The 15,631-nt window shown below is 47.8% G+C and overlaps 1 protein-coding gene across 9 annotated transcripts in view; it reads left to right on the top strand.

The window, feature by feature from the left end:
- Positions 1-254: 254 nt before the first annotated feature.
- The window catches only part of Obsc (Obscurin), a 43,474-nt gene continuing 28,097 nt past the window's right edge, over positions 255-15,631 (top strand). For 3 of the 9 annotated variants that reach the window (XM_076782397.1, XM_076782395.1, XM_076782394.1), the window contains exon 1: positions 9,368-15,436. In XM_076782397.1, the coding sequence (XP_076638512.1) occupies positions 10,856-15,436 (4,581 nt within the window). In that variant the 5' untranslated portion in view covers positions 9,368-10,855. Of the gene's footprint in view, positions 398-3,528; positions 3,598-3,741; positions 3,807-9,367; positions 15,437-15,631 lie in introns of those variants that run through there. The other 6 variants (XM_076782400.1, XM_076782398.1, XM_076782402.1 and 3 more) reach the window with 5 other exon arrangements.

Raw genomic sequence — 15,631 nt, 5'->3', positions numbered from 1 at the left:
GGTTGGCTGGGCCATCGGTGGATGGGACGTCGGACAACAGAAGACGACGCCTGGCCGCGCGGTCATCGAAAGAACCGAAGAAAGGAAAGAAGACGACGTCGACGACGATGCAGAGGACGAAGAGGAGGCGAAGAAGAGGCGCGGCGGAGGGCGTCGGGACGCGTCGCGGCTGGCATTGGTAGCAGTCTCGAGATAGCCGCCGGCTGGCTTCCTCACTGCCTCGGGGGATTTATTCGGGGATTCCGAGCGCAAAGTGGTGAACCGATATCCAGTGGCCGATCCATCGATCGCGCTCAGAGCGATCGACGACGCCCAGGGAGCCGCGGTCGCCTGCGAATTATCGCCCGGGGGAGAAACCTAAAACAGACAAAAAATAACGGTCAACAGTTTTCTGGAGGTGAGTCTAGGCGACGATGGCATTTTCCTAGGCCACTTTCCTGCTAGTTCTTTTCCTCTTCCACTCGCCGTCACCGTGTCAGCTACTCGTCGTGCTATTTTCGTGAGTGTTGTGCAAGTGTCGAACGCCATTCGTCGTGGCTTTCGGTACCCTCGAACCATCGAACCTTGTTCCTACCCCCTTGGGCACCGTTGGTCCCGTGGTCGCAGATTTTCGCGGTTGGCCTTGAATCGTGAATTTCGACTGATTATTTCGGGACGCAACCATGGACGGGACACCGGTGGTTGTGCGATTGTAAAATAAAGATTGCGCGAACGCCGGCCTTGGGAGACGCTGAAAACATTCCAATGCTCTGAAATTAATAAATTTACACAGATTCAAAGAACCTCGTTTTTCGTGGTCGTTTGTGATTCTTTCGATCTATCGATTCTGCATCGACGCGTTTTGGGGATTTGTTATCGTTGTTGGCTATTAACGGTCGTTTTCTGGGAAACCTGGTGTCTATCTCGTAGGCCGTGAAGCTGTCGTCGCGATGACGGAAATGGAATGCTGTCAACCCGCCATGCGGAAGCGCGGTGCAACGAATCTTTCAGTGATCGATAACTTTCTTTCGTACGCGAGTGACTGACGGTCCTGAACCACCATTCGAAACAACTTAGCTTAATAATAATTAATCTTAGCCTCTTGGTAGGACGCGAAACTTTAATGCCAATAATTTCGTACCATATACACACTATCTATTCAACACGTGTGTTTATGTACATAGTATACTTCAGAAATCGTGCAATAATTTTTCTGAATATATTTTGCGCAAATATACTCTGTCCAAGACACCTGAATTCCTTGAGATAAATTATTTTATTCGATGTATAATACAAATTCAAACCGATAGCGATCGATGTCAGCTATCAATTTTGTGAAACGTTACTAAAATTTCTTTTTTTTCTAACTACAGTGTCCTGTTAATAGTCTTCTAGGACCACAGTATAATTATGCTGTAATTACTCAGTCGTTGCACGCTGTAAAAATTAGCAATTTTTATTATACCGGTCAGAGTTCACAGAAACGTTCCTCAAGTTCTAGTTTAACTCTCAAGTGGGCTCTCAATCCCAACAGAATTGCTTTACTTAATGTTTATTTTTACCAAATTGGTTTAAAGCATTTAAAAAATAATTATTACATAAATTTTCAAATAATTACATTGACGTATATTAAAGAATTGTTAGTTTAAAGTTGCAGAGGAGCCCAATAATTCACTGAAGGGTTAAGAAAGGTTGATTTTCCACGGTCGTAACGAACCGGAACCGGCGTTAGCGCGAAGAGGATGGACGCTGCCGTCTCTAATAAACACATCGCGCGAAACCCGCGGGCGAAATGTAATTCTGTGTTACGTGCCCAAGGTGCCTCATAAAATAGCTGTGCTATTTTACTGGCACAGTTTCCCCGCGAGTCGAGTGCATCCGGTGAATCAAACCGTGGGGGTCCCGCTCGCGCGAAGGCCAAGTTTTTAGCCTCGCGGAAAGATGACTGAACGAGCGTGCTCGCGATCGAGACAGCACACCGTTTACTACGTCCAACCGGAAATAACAAACCGCGTTCTATTCTAATCGAAGAATCGCTGCTCACACGAACCGTGTTAGAGTCAATTGTCTATACAAATAGTCGTACAGGATCTTCAGGCGACGGTTATTTACAAAGTACATTTAAACAAATCCCCTCAATCTTCTTGGCGAGCTTATTCTTTAAATTCGTAAGTTCTCTAAGCGTGTACAAAATTTTATGGGAATATATCGAGGCGATTCTAAATTATTTTAAAGTTATATCGACTCTGACTTTAATTCGTCAAGATTTGCGTTATCGTGCAGTGATTTTAATTGGATTCGCGGGGCGTGTATATTTTCATTAGGCGGCGTTAACGCCAGATGTAACATTTATGAACTCCCCAGTACCATTTATCTTACCAAGTTACCCAGAATCTGAAAGCTAAACTCTAAATTCTAAATAGCTAATAATTTATTTAACTCTCACCGATAGGAAGGTCCTGAACGATTTATCGTCTAAAATAATTCGAGTCGTCCGTGTACACGGTGTAACGTCGTCAGCCGTGCACGAGTCAATTGGGTTTCCGGAGCAAGTATATTTTCATTGGGTGGCATCAAAGGGTGTTTATCGGGGTGGCGCGATAATGGTTCCTCGATCGCGTTGTTCGCGTCGGTGTCTGGCGCGGCATTTATTTGCTCGTGACTTTACGTTACACCGCGTGGATTTCGGCGTCGAAATCAATGGCGGAAGTGACCCGATTAGCAGTGAAATACAAGAAAATGCGGCCAACCCCGCGCGGTGTGCTAGCGGGCCAGCCAATCGGACGAACGAGTACGGGTGCCGCGTGTCGGAAATAGATTTCGCTTAAACTAAAGGTTGATCCACCGACGCCGCTTTAACCATCTACGTAGAACGTTCGATCTGTCGCCCCATGAAATCGATCGAATCGTTTCGACGACATTCTTTCCCCGGGATATTTTAATTTGCCGCGCGAAATTTGCGCGGGATACGGAAGTAAGTGGGAAATCACTGCGCACGCGCACCACGCGAATCAGAGTCCTTCCGGTTCCGAACCCTTTCGGTTTAATGCATCGTTACACGTGCAATACAAAATTTATTTCAACGGTTGTTGCATTATATTATTTGTACCTTTATGCGAGACATTAATCGCCGTACCGTGTGACAAAAGAAGAACAGAAATTCGAGTACTTACATGAGCGGAGATAGCAAGGTGAAAGGTTAGAGTTCAGCTTATTGTTCTTTTCCGAGCTTATTACACTTATGATTCGATGCATATCGAAACTGTGAGTTTATTAGACACGTGTTTCGAAAGACTTGGACAATATTAACGTTATGAAACGAAGCAGAGCACAGTAGACGACCGTTTCGAAGCCGATAAGTTACCAACTGGCCGAAAAAGCGTTTACGCCTTTACTGAAATTCGAACCACGATTTCGCGGTATCCGTTAAGGTGGCAGCACCGTTTCGAACAATGCGAACGCATAGTAATTCCCATGAAGCGAATTAAAAATTGCTGTGATTAGAAATTAACGGTGATTCACGTGTCGTTTCTTGTTTCTGTATTTTAGAATGACGGTGTGATGTGGAATTCACTACGATGGCTTCCAACATTTCGATTACATCTAAAACGAAACAAGGCAAGTTACCCTAGGATTACATCCCGTTTACTACCGTTATAATATAGGTTAAATCGTATCGTTAATCTCTCGATCGCGATCATGAGAACTCGCAAAACGTTTAAAGACTGTTTCGAGGCTAAAGTTTTCCCAATCTTTGTACAGAAATCTCAACGGAGGTAACTCGAGTCACCAGGAGAGAGGGAGTCACGATCTCGTCATCGGGCAGGGTGAGTTCCACTTTCAATTTCAAACCTTTTAGATCCTGAAAACGATCGCGTGAACGTTCGAAATAGATCCGAGTGTCTCTAAATTTCGTTAATAACCGATAGCTATGGTTTTACGACGACGAGAACGACTATCAATAAGAATTAACGGAATCTTCTGCGCGTTGCTCGTAATAACCGCGTCAAGGGACTCACCGGCGCTTATTATCGTGCGTTCTCAAAGGTGGCTCCAGCGGAATAAAGCTTAGACACATCAAACGTTTTTGAGTAATTGGCTAAACGGGAAGTAACAAGATGTATATGCCTGCACACTAAATACGTTACGTCACGATACCACCATCTAAATTAAACTAAAACCAAGGCGCACCACGAAGGTAGATAGAATATCTGGTTCGATGCCAAAGCCTGAAGACAACCAAGAACTCACTGCCATTCCAACTACTCCCGCAATGCACGAACACGTCTCTCATTCTTCTCGACGATCGCTTCTCCTCCTCCTCCTCCTCTTGCGGTCGCGCTGTCGCTCCCTTTCGTTGGCTCTCTCACCCCTTAATTCACTCAAGGCGAATTCTTTTTTTTTTCTTGCTCGTCCCGGTCGACATGATTTACACGAAACGCATTCTGTCAGTGTTTCACGCTTCCTGGAAGAGCAGTCTATCGGTATCCGTCGTCGCGGACGCCGTGCATGCCGTACGATTCCGAAACGTCTCGTTTCCATCCTTAATTAGGCTTTAATTAATTGCTAAATCTCTGGAATTCTTTATCAAGCGGGAAAAGAAACGCTACCGATAAATGGGATTGGCTAAAATTAATCAAAATATTGCCTGATATATTGTAGGGGGGGAAACAAAAAGTTATTACAAACGTTCATCGTTTCTGTCAGTGGTATGTGGACAGTGTCGAGTAATTTTTATTTAGTCTCTAGACCCACGAAGATTGATCGAAACGTCTGACCCAATACGATTCGCGATTCGTGCCAGGTCTGGCCTTTTATTCTTCTCACATTAAATAAGAACAGTTCAATCTCGAGACGAATATCTGTTCTTTGTGCAATTCTTCTTGAAATGTTAATTAAATGAAATGTTCCACCCATGGGGCGCACTGTCTTCGTTTCTAGCGTCCATATTGGTATTCCAAATAATGTGAGATCGTTCGTGACTGTAATTTAATTTCCAATAATTTTCCAGCGCCTCGAGTTTTTCATTCCCACAATGACGGAATCAAAGATCGTCCGTTTTACGTTGAAGAGGTTTTTGGCAGTACGTCAAAGTAACAGGTTCGTGCCAATGATCGTTCATCGCCTGAAAGACGCTTCGCGAAGAAAGTGTTAGGTATTTACTAATACTCCTGACATTCGACGAGAAACAGAGCTTATGTATATTGTCTGATGAGAAAACAATCGATGCCTTTCCCCCGTCATACGCGGAGGTGATATTAATTCAATGTTACTTGTGAAAACAAATTACATCGACGCTGATTTTGCACAGCCACGATCCAGACTCTCAATATTGACGATCATAGTCGTATCAATGACCCCTGTAATTATGGACCTCGTAATTCTGGACTGCTTTAAACTTAGATATTGCTTTTGAGTTCTCGATTCAGAAGTGAGTACCGCCTGTTGGGACTTTGGGGTCGTCGACATCGGATTTCCAGGACTCTGGAATCCATAATATCAAATTGCAGACCTTAAAAGTCCTGTTTACGTTCCAAATTATCCCTTTTGCAGGTCACGTTCACCTTCCTGCACCGTAAATCGACCCCTTTGAAGATGTCCTGACCTTTCTGGAGTTGGCAGTATAAAAATAAAATTTTTTGGAGCAACAAGCCATCGGTATAGTTTCATTGAACGTCTCGTAAATATTCTGGCGTCAAACTGGCCATTAAAAATGTCGCGTTCTGGCTCGCTGCTATAAAGTATTAAGTTTCTTAAGTACTTAGACAGTACAAATCCAAATATCTTAATCGTTCGCGGTCGCTGGCTAAGTTATGTTTAGAATTGGCTTTCATTTAATCATAAATCACCGGTTAAACCGGTGCTTGGTACAAAATATGCGTGAATGGTTCAATATACGCGACCGGATTGTGTAAATGAAACCGTGGAAATAGCGTTTTCATCTATTATTGCATCGCTCTGTGTCCGTTTTCAAGGTGACTCAACTAATAATTTATTTAACGCTGAATAATTCTATCGAGTTGCCATCCCCGAACGGACGAGACGACTTAATTAATATATCGTCACCGCTTTGCGCGAGGACATCGTCGGATGATTTACACCGTCGTCCGAATTATTCGTCTCTGGCCGTCATAAGCGATCGAATTTATAACCCGTAGTAACGTAATCGTCCATAGATCCTGGTTATCGTCGATGACGACGCGTTAAGGCTAAACGCATAGACTAACGTCGCGTTAGTTGACCGTGACTGGGGACCGTGTCTGGCCATTTATCAAGGCAGATACGCTTCCACGAATTCGTCACAAAATGGCTGGATAGGTAACTGTTTTATTCATTTATAACTAGTAAACATTCCGAATCGTAACTGCGATTGAACCCTATTGTAAACGGACTCGAAATTTCTTTATTTCCAGTGTACAGTGCTCGATTGGATGGAACGGTTTAATCGATAGCATGCGTCTCGTGGCGACTCGTCTTTGGCAACTCGTCAAAATCGTGGATTTTAACTCGTCGAAGCGCCAATAGAAACTGCGGTACTCGTACTTCAAGCGGGAACTTTACGGCCACTTAGTTTCGAGAAATAACGACAGCCTGTCAGGTGGATGTTTGGCAACTTGAACGCCATACACGAGCCACTGTCGGCTGTGAAAACAATGCTGCACCGCACGTCGCCATTTTTCATTCGTCGCCTGTTCCGCGACAGACTCTAGACCAGGGATGGCTGCTTTTCGAGGCAAATTATCGAAAATTAGACTGTAAATAAGGGTGGCAAGAGAGATTTTTCAAGATCAGACGTTTCAATGATATGTATATCGTAATCCATGGGTACGTTTAGTGTACAAGCTCGTGAGATATTTGCCGAATGACAAGTGGCCTTCCAATGCCAAAACATTCCTCCTAGAAATATATAAAATAAACAATACTGTACGCAAGTTAAAACTTCTCGTCTCCCGTGAATTATCGCCGAGGAACCGGCCAAAACGCAGCGACAGAAACAATTTGATGTAAATTAGCGTTAGCCTTGGGCCGTCTAGAAGTCATTACGCGGCCATAAGTTGTACCATTATCGTAAATTATTTCCCACGATCGACAAACAAAACGTTCCACGTTGTTTTAATAATCGCAGAACCAACTGTCGGGGGTTGTGTGTCATTTAGCTGCACAGAGGTGTCTGGCAGCGTCGCGACGTCCGGACAGTCGTTAGAAAATTAACAACCGCGACGATACAAATTTCGATTCACTGAAACCACATTGTTGCGGCGCTTCTGCGTTGTTGTTGCAACCATTCCTGAGATTCGCGGCCAACGTGCCAGATCGTCGCGTTTCGTTTGGCGGTAAATTATTTCGAATCGAACCGCGTGACGAATTAACGTCGACAAATTGTCCGTCGAATCCACCGATGGCAAAGTATCAATCCCGCGATCCTTATCGATCGCGTCCGGCAACACGGAACGCGCGTGCATCTGTTGGCAACGCGCGTATCGAGAATTTCGTGCCGATAATCGTGCAGAAGCGTGACTGAAAAATGGTAACAGGTGTCTTATTCATCTTTCGCAAATTGCGGATACTGACGCGTGTACGCGCCAAATTTATCACCCACTATATCACTTGCTTTGCACCGTTGCACGAGTCGAAATAAATAAATTCGCTTGTCGCCGGGCATTAGTCATTGTTCAACCGTAAAAATCGGACATAGCAGTTCGCAGATCAATGGGAAATGTTTTGGGTGAAAAAAAAGACTTTCGAATCGTCTTGGAAAAATTATTTTTAGTTGCGGGGGTCAATTACAGTAATTTTTGGTGAATAGACATACCCCCGAAATTCTGCGCATTTTCGAGAAAAAAATTCAGTACTGGTGAAACTTTAAACATGAATAACTTCTTAACGAATCCGCCATCAACAAATTGGTACTCTTGATTTTCGTCTTATTTTGGCCTCTAGAATCTCCCATTAAAATTTTTGCCAGGGGTGGGTGAACATCCTGTATATGCATGTAGAAAATGAAAAAAGATAGCGCAATTACGGACACAGAAAAACATTCAGAAAGGCACCCTCAAGCAAGATGTCATGTACCTCGCTATATTTTGGCCCAGACTATACAACGGTTGCTGCTAGAGATTTTTTTAAAATTCTTCCTTCTCTTGGGGGAAATAATGTGTATCTATCTAGTGGGGAACCCTGAAGGAAAGTTGAGTGTGGTTAGTTAGGATGTTTAGACTTTGTAGATGCGAGAGAGGATTAAGGAAATAAAGTGGGAAAGAGTCGAGGCAAGGAACGGAGATGGCGATCGCGTGGCGCCTCCTAATTTATAATTGGTGTGGCCCTAACCGTCTGACTTGTGTCTGGAGCGTATCTCTACGGTAGCACGTAGCTAATGTCGCCCGAGTGGCGATAAATCAGCTTTTATACAACTTGCGACAATATCCCGGCGTCTAAGGTAGGGTCTACTAGGATGTCTTACATCGTTGAATAGGAAATCAGAAAATTTAAGAAGAAACGGAGTTTGAAAATATTTGGAGCTTATTAAATTCTATACAAAGTCGCGTGGAAGTTGTCGAGCTTGTTAAACCCCGGTTACCGAACTCGTAGTTCATTTATTTTCTTCTGTCCATCTGTCGCGGACTTTCGAACAGTTCGCGGGACGAAGACACGCTCTCCGATAATTTTAGACGATCGGATCGGTCGAGATATTTCATATCATACCCAGTAACTAGGTCGAGAATAGTTTCTCACGCGTACAGTCAGGAAAGCCGCGCGATTTATATCAAATACTGACGCAACCGCTCCTAAAGAAAGAAATTGGGCCTGCGGGTAGGCGTTCGTTGCAACAATCGAGAACGCTTTAAATAGCCCGGCGTCAACATTGCCCTTTTTACCGGTTGTTTGTTAAATAATTACTGCAAACATCCTGCGTGGCCGTCGACCAAGGGTCTACGAAAGCTCACTTTTTTGTGTTTCGTAAAATTCGAGGTCTTAGGATACATTGTGTTTTGACCAAAAGAGCCAATTACTACCTACTTGGAAGTTTGCAAAATCGTTTCGGTGGAAAAGAATTTAAAAATGGCATCGATTAATGATTGTATGACCTGATATAATGTGTGCAGGGTCTAAAGAAGTTTTTCATCAAATGTAACAAGTCTACGACGATCGTGACTGAGAGGAATTAGGATGGCTGAAGTAGAGCAGAAAATTTTCAATGGATTACAAGGGATAGGAAGGATTAATTACGATGTAAAGAAAAGGTCCACCCTGGTGTGGACGCCCTTAGCGCGCGCGAGGAGCACAGGTCCCCGGAGCCGTGCAACTCCGTTCTAAAGATGTATTGGAGAAGTGTAAGAAGGGTAGCTATTTCTGGTCGTGGGGAGCCGAGAGACTCGTCGCGCAAACGGCTCTTAGCCACTTCGTACATCGAGTAGTCTGGCGTTAGCCGCGTATCGCAATATACGCTATTCGGCAGGAACTAGGACGGGAATCGTGCGTGTGCCGTGACACGCGTGCCCGTTCGATTATTCTCCCCAGTGATCCGCCAAAAGTTCCCGCGAGACGAGCACCGCGAATCGAGTGACGTTACGCGATCATGTACGGTCCACGACCAACGACCCTCGAATACAAATCGAAATCGTTCCTCTCTTAACGATCTTGGTATCGATATCTCGAACTAGTGCGATTAGTTCCGCTGTATTAGTGAACCTCTGGAATCCCAGACTTCCGGTAAAGGATAGGCCGACGTACGATCGAGGCTGTGCACGCGTCGTATATCCCTTCGAGTTCGATGCATCATCCGTACGTTCTGACGTACAGAGTGCAGTGCACCGTGAAAGTAGATGGTGGTTCGTGAAGATCGGTGAAAGTGACGAGGGTGGAAGGGCTCTCGAGGCTCTTTGAGAGTCGATATCGATTTTCATTCGACGCGAAACGAGAATATCGCGATAATCGAGTTGCAACGTAGTTCCCGAGGATTCTCGATCGTAGCAGAGTTCGGGAAAAATAATTATCCAAGCTTCCCCATTCACGGTGGATCTCGTAGGCGTTGCTTGACAAACGCGAAATATGTCAAGCTAACGTCAGTCGTTGGTCGATGCCCCTTGCCAATCGAGGAGCAGAGGCGGCCAAGAATCCGCGGGAAAATAAGTCCGAGGGGTCAATTTGGTGGTGCCTAGGGACGGAACAGCGCCGCGAAAGAATAGGCTCTCTTTTCTACGACGAGGAAATCGCCGAATTGGCCGACTACCAGCCACGGGGACGAAGAAGAGCTCCCACGGAATCCTCGCAGGCATCCCGCACGTAAAAATAAACCGTGGCTCTCGGGCCGACGCCGGCGGCGGGTTCGACGAAAACTTTTTAACGAGCACGCGATGAAAACGACGCGCGACCGTCGGCAGGAGAAATTGCCGCGAGAATAACGTTCGACGATTCGATCGAACGGAACATCGAACGCCCGAGATCTCGAGACGGAAGTCCCACTCGGTGGGAAGCTTGAACGCACGCGTGGACGAATTAAAATCAACGTACAGAGTAAACAAAAGTATTCTTCTGTAAATTAGATATGAACGACGCAATCGTACGGAATATAAAATCAACAAAATTGCCGTAGATTTTGCAGCCACGATAATGTGATTAATTGCAACCGTAATGAGATGAAGTATGGCGAGAAACGAACAGCGGACGTGTCGAGTGACGCCACGGCGGACGCCAGGAAGTCGCGAGCGAACGATTTAACACAAAAGACCATGGTCCTCGTCGTTGGGATGCCAAGTTTCTAATCTGACCGTTCGAAAAGAAGATTCTAGAAGAGAGTCTCTCTAGAATCCCTAGCCAGAGATTGTACGATCTGTCGAGGACTATCGAGGATCCGGTGAGCCCAACGCGAGAAACGATGTCCTTTTGCAGAATAACAGGGCGAAGCAGGGGCCTCCCCAAGCCGAACTATTTTCCTCTTCTGCCGCCCATCAGTCCAGCGGACGCGAAACGCTTCTGTCGTATCACTGGAAAGTCCTACGGTCTGCCCACTCACCATTACATTCCAGTCCTCTTGGGCGTGCACACCCACGACAAGTCGAAATGCAGGATCACCAATGCCTCTGGTCTAGGACCGCATCACTACACGGCTGGCTTCGTCCTGGGCGAGAAGAAGAAGCACGTCATCCTCAAGGACTACCGCTACGTATTCCCGATCCTCGAGGGCGAGGGTGAGCAACAGAGAACCTTACGAAATCTGCTCAGCGCGAAGCAACCGCCGCCAGAGGAGGAGGAAGCAAGATTCGTTTACACCGTCGAAGAGCGACGATGCAGCCTGGTGTTCCCCTCCAGGCTGGAAGCAGCGGTCAGAGACGGAGACGTCAAGGACGTGATGCTCTCCAGGGACTGCGATACTGTGCTCTTCAGACTGAAACAGGGGAAGAACGTGTCCGTGGACTTTAAAAACCTGGAGGACTTCGAGAACCTCTACGACGGGCTAGGACCGCGAGACGATGTGCTGAAGGAGCGAGAGAAACAAGAGGCAGAGGCCAAGAAACGGAAGAGGAAGAGGCAGGCCGGACTGAACTACGCCAAGAGGATCTTCGAGGAGAAGGAGAAGGCTGCCGACGAGGAGGAGCTCAGGAGGACCAAACAACTGAGACTGAGGAGCGTCAAGGAGGAGACCGTGGAGGAGAAGGTCGAGAACTGGAAGCACGTGGACCTGGAGCAGGCTAGGATCAGAGCTTGCGACCTGATCTCCGCGACGAGCTCCCTCAAGGACACGGCCAGGTCTCTGCCGCAGACTCTGGACTGGAACACGTTCCAGGATGCAGCTAAGAAATCCCCGTTGCATCCTGTCGTGGACAAATTGCCAAATCCTATCACCGTGGAGCCTAGATTGGTCGAACAAGGAGCCACGTATGCTTGCACCAGCCCCATTTCAGAGAGCACCGGAGGATTCGAGGCGATCTCGATCGTGAAGCCATTGACGCCGTTAAAAATAGAACCCGACGCTGCTCTTCAATCAGCGATACAGAGTATTCCATCCAGCGATCGTAGGAAAGTCTCCAACGTCAACGTAAAGCTACTGCAGGCCGGCGAGGAGGCCCTGGACCAGCTACCGCGCGTAGATGAAATCCCAGAGCTGGTGCAAAAAATTAACGAGGGTAAAGAGACTACTGTTCATAGGATCAAAGGTCTCAAGCTGGACATAAAGTCTGCTCAGCGATTCGTCACTGGTCAGACGGTGCAGACGCCAACAGGGCCTGTTTTCGTGCCTGGCCAGACCCTGCAGACGCCTCAGGGACCCACCTTCGTCCCTGGTCTGACCGTCAACACGCCGGACGGTCCCATCCTCGTTCCAGGACAGATCTTCAACGTCAAAGATACGCCTGTCTTCGTGGCTGGACAGACCCTGCCAACGGAGAAGGGTAGCCAGTTTCTTCAGGGTCAGACTTTCCACACGAACGACGGAGCCAGGTTCGTGCAAGGTCAAACCGTCCTGACAGAGGAGGGTCCCAAGTTCGTGGCAGGTCAAACGGCCGAGGATGGAAGCTTCGTTCCCGGTCAGACTATAGTTACTCCCGATGGACCAAGGTTCATGCCGGGTCAAACGGTCACCGATCATCGCGGAGAACAGGTTTACGTGCCTGGACAGAGCGTGCAGATCGGAGAATCCTGGGAGTTTGTGCCTGGACAGTGCATAGAGTCCACCACTGGGGAGACCAAGTTCGTTCCTGGCCAGACCATCCCCACCCCCCAAGGTCCACAGTTCGTTCCTGGTCAGTACGTTACTACGAACTCTGGAGAAAGTCGTTTCGTGCCTGGTGTGGCCAAAGACACCGAAGAAGGGACGATGTTCGTCCCGGGGTTGACGCTGGACACTCCAAAGGGTCAGAAGTTCGTAGAGGGTCAAATCCTGAGGACTCCGGAGGGCGACAAGTTCTTCCCAGCCCGAACCAAGCTGACCAAAGAGGGCTTCGAATTCGCAGCTGCCAGCAAGTTCGACGAAGTGGTCTTCCACGATGCGGGACCGCTTGGTATACCCGTGGACCCCAAAACAGCCAACGTATCTTCCTCTCAGCAGACAGAGATCTTTGGCCACATGGTACAGACCGAGAGGGGCGTGGAGTTCTATCCAGAGGACGTCAAGAAACTCCCAGAAGGGAAAAGGATCGTTCCAGGTCAACTGGTGCGAGGTGGAAAGGATGGTCCGCGTTTCGTACCAGGCGTGATGACCGAGGATGGCTTTCTGCCTGGACAGATCGTGATGACCGAGAAGGGCGAGCAATTTGTGCCTGGCCAGGTGATAGACACCAGCACCGGACCCAAATTCGTCCCAGGTCAAATGGTGGAGACTCGAACAGGCGCCAAGTTCGTTCCTGGTCAAACGGTGGACACTGCTGACGGTCCACGATTTGTACCGGGTCAGATCGTCGAGACCAAAGTGGGTCCCACGTTTATCCCCGGTCAGGTGATCTCCACGGAGGACGAGGGGTCTAGATTCGTGCCTGGTCAGGTGGTGGACACTCCGGACGGTCCCAGATTCGTGCCAGGTCGCGTCGTAGAGTCTGGAGAGCTAGGAGTGACCTTCGTACCTGGTCAGATAGTCCAAACCGAGGAAGGGCCACGCTTTGTAGCTCCAGATTTAACAGACACCCCGGAAGGAGAGGTAGAGTTCTCTGTGCAAGGGTTCGAAGTCACTCCCGAAGAGCTACGGTTGCTGAGGCCTCAGCATCTTCATTACAATCCTCACGTCCAACATCAGGGAGAGACCAGCATCGACGCTAGGATGCTCAGACAATTATCCGAGGCAGGATTATCGGTGGGAAGAAAAGTCTCCACCGATTTGCCTGCTGTAGACGTTGACGTGGATCCAAAAGCTGTAGCTTTGGAACACGCTTTGGTATTGGCGGAGAAGCTTGGACTGCATGGCGGTACAGCGGTGAAAATGGCGCAGATAGTGTCCACTGTTGATCAGCTGGCAAAGAACATCGCTGCTCAACAGGAGCTCGAGGAATACCAAGCGACTTCTAACTTGGTCAATGGCGTAAAATCTCCAATTACAAAGTCTAATCGCACGGAAGAGCAGCAGGGCAATGGCAACAGCAACAACGATTGGCTCAGAGACGCCATAAAGACCGCAATGTCCAGCGCTGTTCTAGCAATTACCACCCAATCTATGGACATCAACGATATCAAACAGGACTTTGTTTATTCCTGCATCAGCGAGGCCCTCAATGTCCTCCTACGCCAGAAAAACACCAGCATCGAGGAATCCGTGGAGGAGATCCTCCAGATACTCTTGGTCCCCCAGAACAGAAGCAGCCTCTGTCACTCGGCTTTGTTGGAACTGATAGACAACAAAAACAACAAAGTGGATATCCTCAAGTCCACCGTCGTTGGTCGCTCCTTGAAGGACGACGTGGTCCTAGACAGACTGTCTATGGTCCTCGAAGAGGAGACTGGAACAGACTTGGTCGGTCCAGCGTTCAGAACAGTCTCCAAGAATGACTCTGAACTGGTATCTCGAGTGCTCCAAAAGGTCTCTGAAGAAGTGGACACCATCGCTACGGAAAAGGAGGCGATTGACACGGTCCACAGAGCGATCGTCCACGCTGTCAGGGAGTCCAGCGAGATCCGGGTGCAGGAGCTGCTCGACGACGACGGTGAGAACGTCAGAGAGATGCTTCTTCAGGCTGTAGGGTTGGCCAGAGCCCTCGGTATGTCGGGTACTGCTAGCAGTCTTCTAGCGGTGGTCAGCGACGAGAAATCAACGCGCGTTTTAGCCGGCGACAAAGTGACTCTGGACGTCCTCAGAAGGCTGACGGTGATGAGAAAACTAGCCGAGGAGAGGCCACCTTTCATGAACGTCCTTGGACAGCTCTGCAGCGACCCTGAATTGGCGAGGATCGATCCACGACTGAGGACTCTCGTTCGAGAGAGCGCAGCCCTGATGATCGTCCCTGAAGAGGCACCTCTGCAATCGTCCGCGGACGTGCCAACCGCTTTGCTGCACTCTGACAACAGTCTGGCGATGGAGGAGTTCCTCCTGAGAAGAAGTCACAAACCGTCGAGCATCTTCATGATTTTGAAACAGGGAATACAAGCTGTTGTTCCCAGAGAAGCCTCCAGGTCTGTTCTGACCGGTCAGGTGGCTTACACGGTTCTCGACGAAGATGGAATCCACTATTTCGAACCTCTTCACGTCTTCTCGGCGCTCAGACTCAACCGTCCCACCGCCCATCGGTTCTCCATGTATTGTTGTCCAGTCGCCAAAGAGGAGGACGTGGACATCGAGATCCTGTCCACGTTCACAGGTACCACCTCTATCGCCAGTAGTCTGGACGGATCTGGTAATGGAACGTACCAGAGGCAGGAAAGCAACGGCGTCGTTATGTCGAGATCGGATCGATCTCGTGGGTATTCTGCTAGCAGAGAGAACACGCCGAGTCTGAGAAGATTGAGCAACTTCCAGCAAGACAATAGCTGTGAGCGGGTAATGTAATGCGAAAGGGGATAGAGAGTCCTTCCTTTCCTAAACACGATTATTCCCCGGACGTTGTCGACCTTCATTTTGTAGGTTCTCGAATTTAACGATTTCTTATTACGGATGAAAACAATAGAGATCCTATGTAGCTATACATTTTAGAAAATAGAATGTGCAGAGAGAGAATACAGACAAAGCGCATGA

Source organism: Colletes latitarsis, chromosome 14, assembly GCF_051014445.1.
Source record: "Colletes latitarsis isolate SP2378_abdomen chromosome 14, iyColLati1, whole genome shotgun sequence".
Taxonomy (NCBI): Eukaryota; Metazoa; Arthropoda; class Insecta; order Hymenoptera; family Colletidae; genus Colletes; species Colletes latitarsis.
The sequence above is the reverse complement of the archived record's forward strand: the minus strand, read 5'-3'. Positions and strand labels throughout refer to the sequence as shown.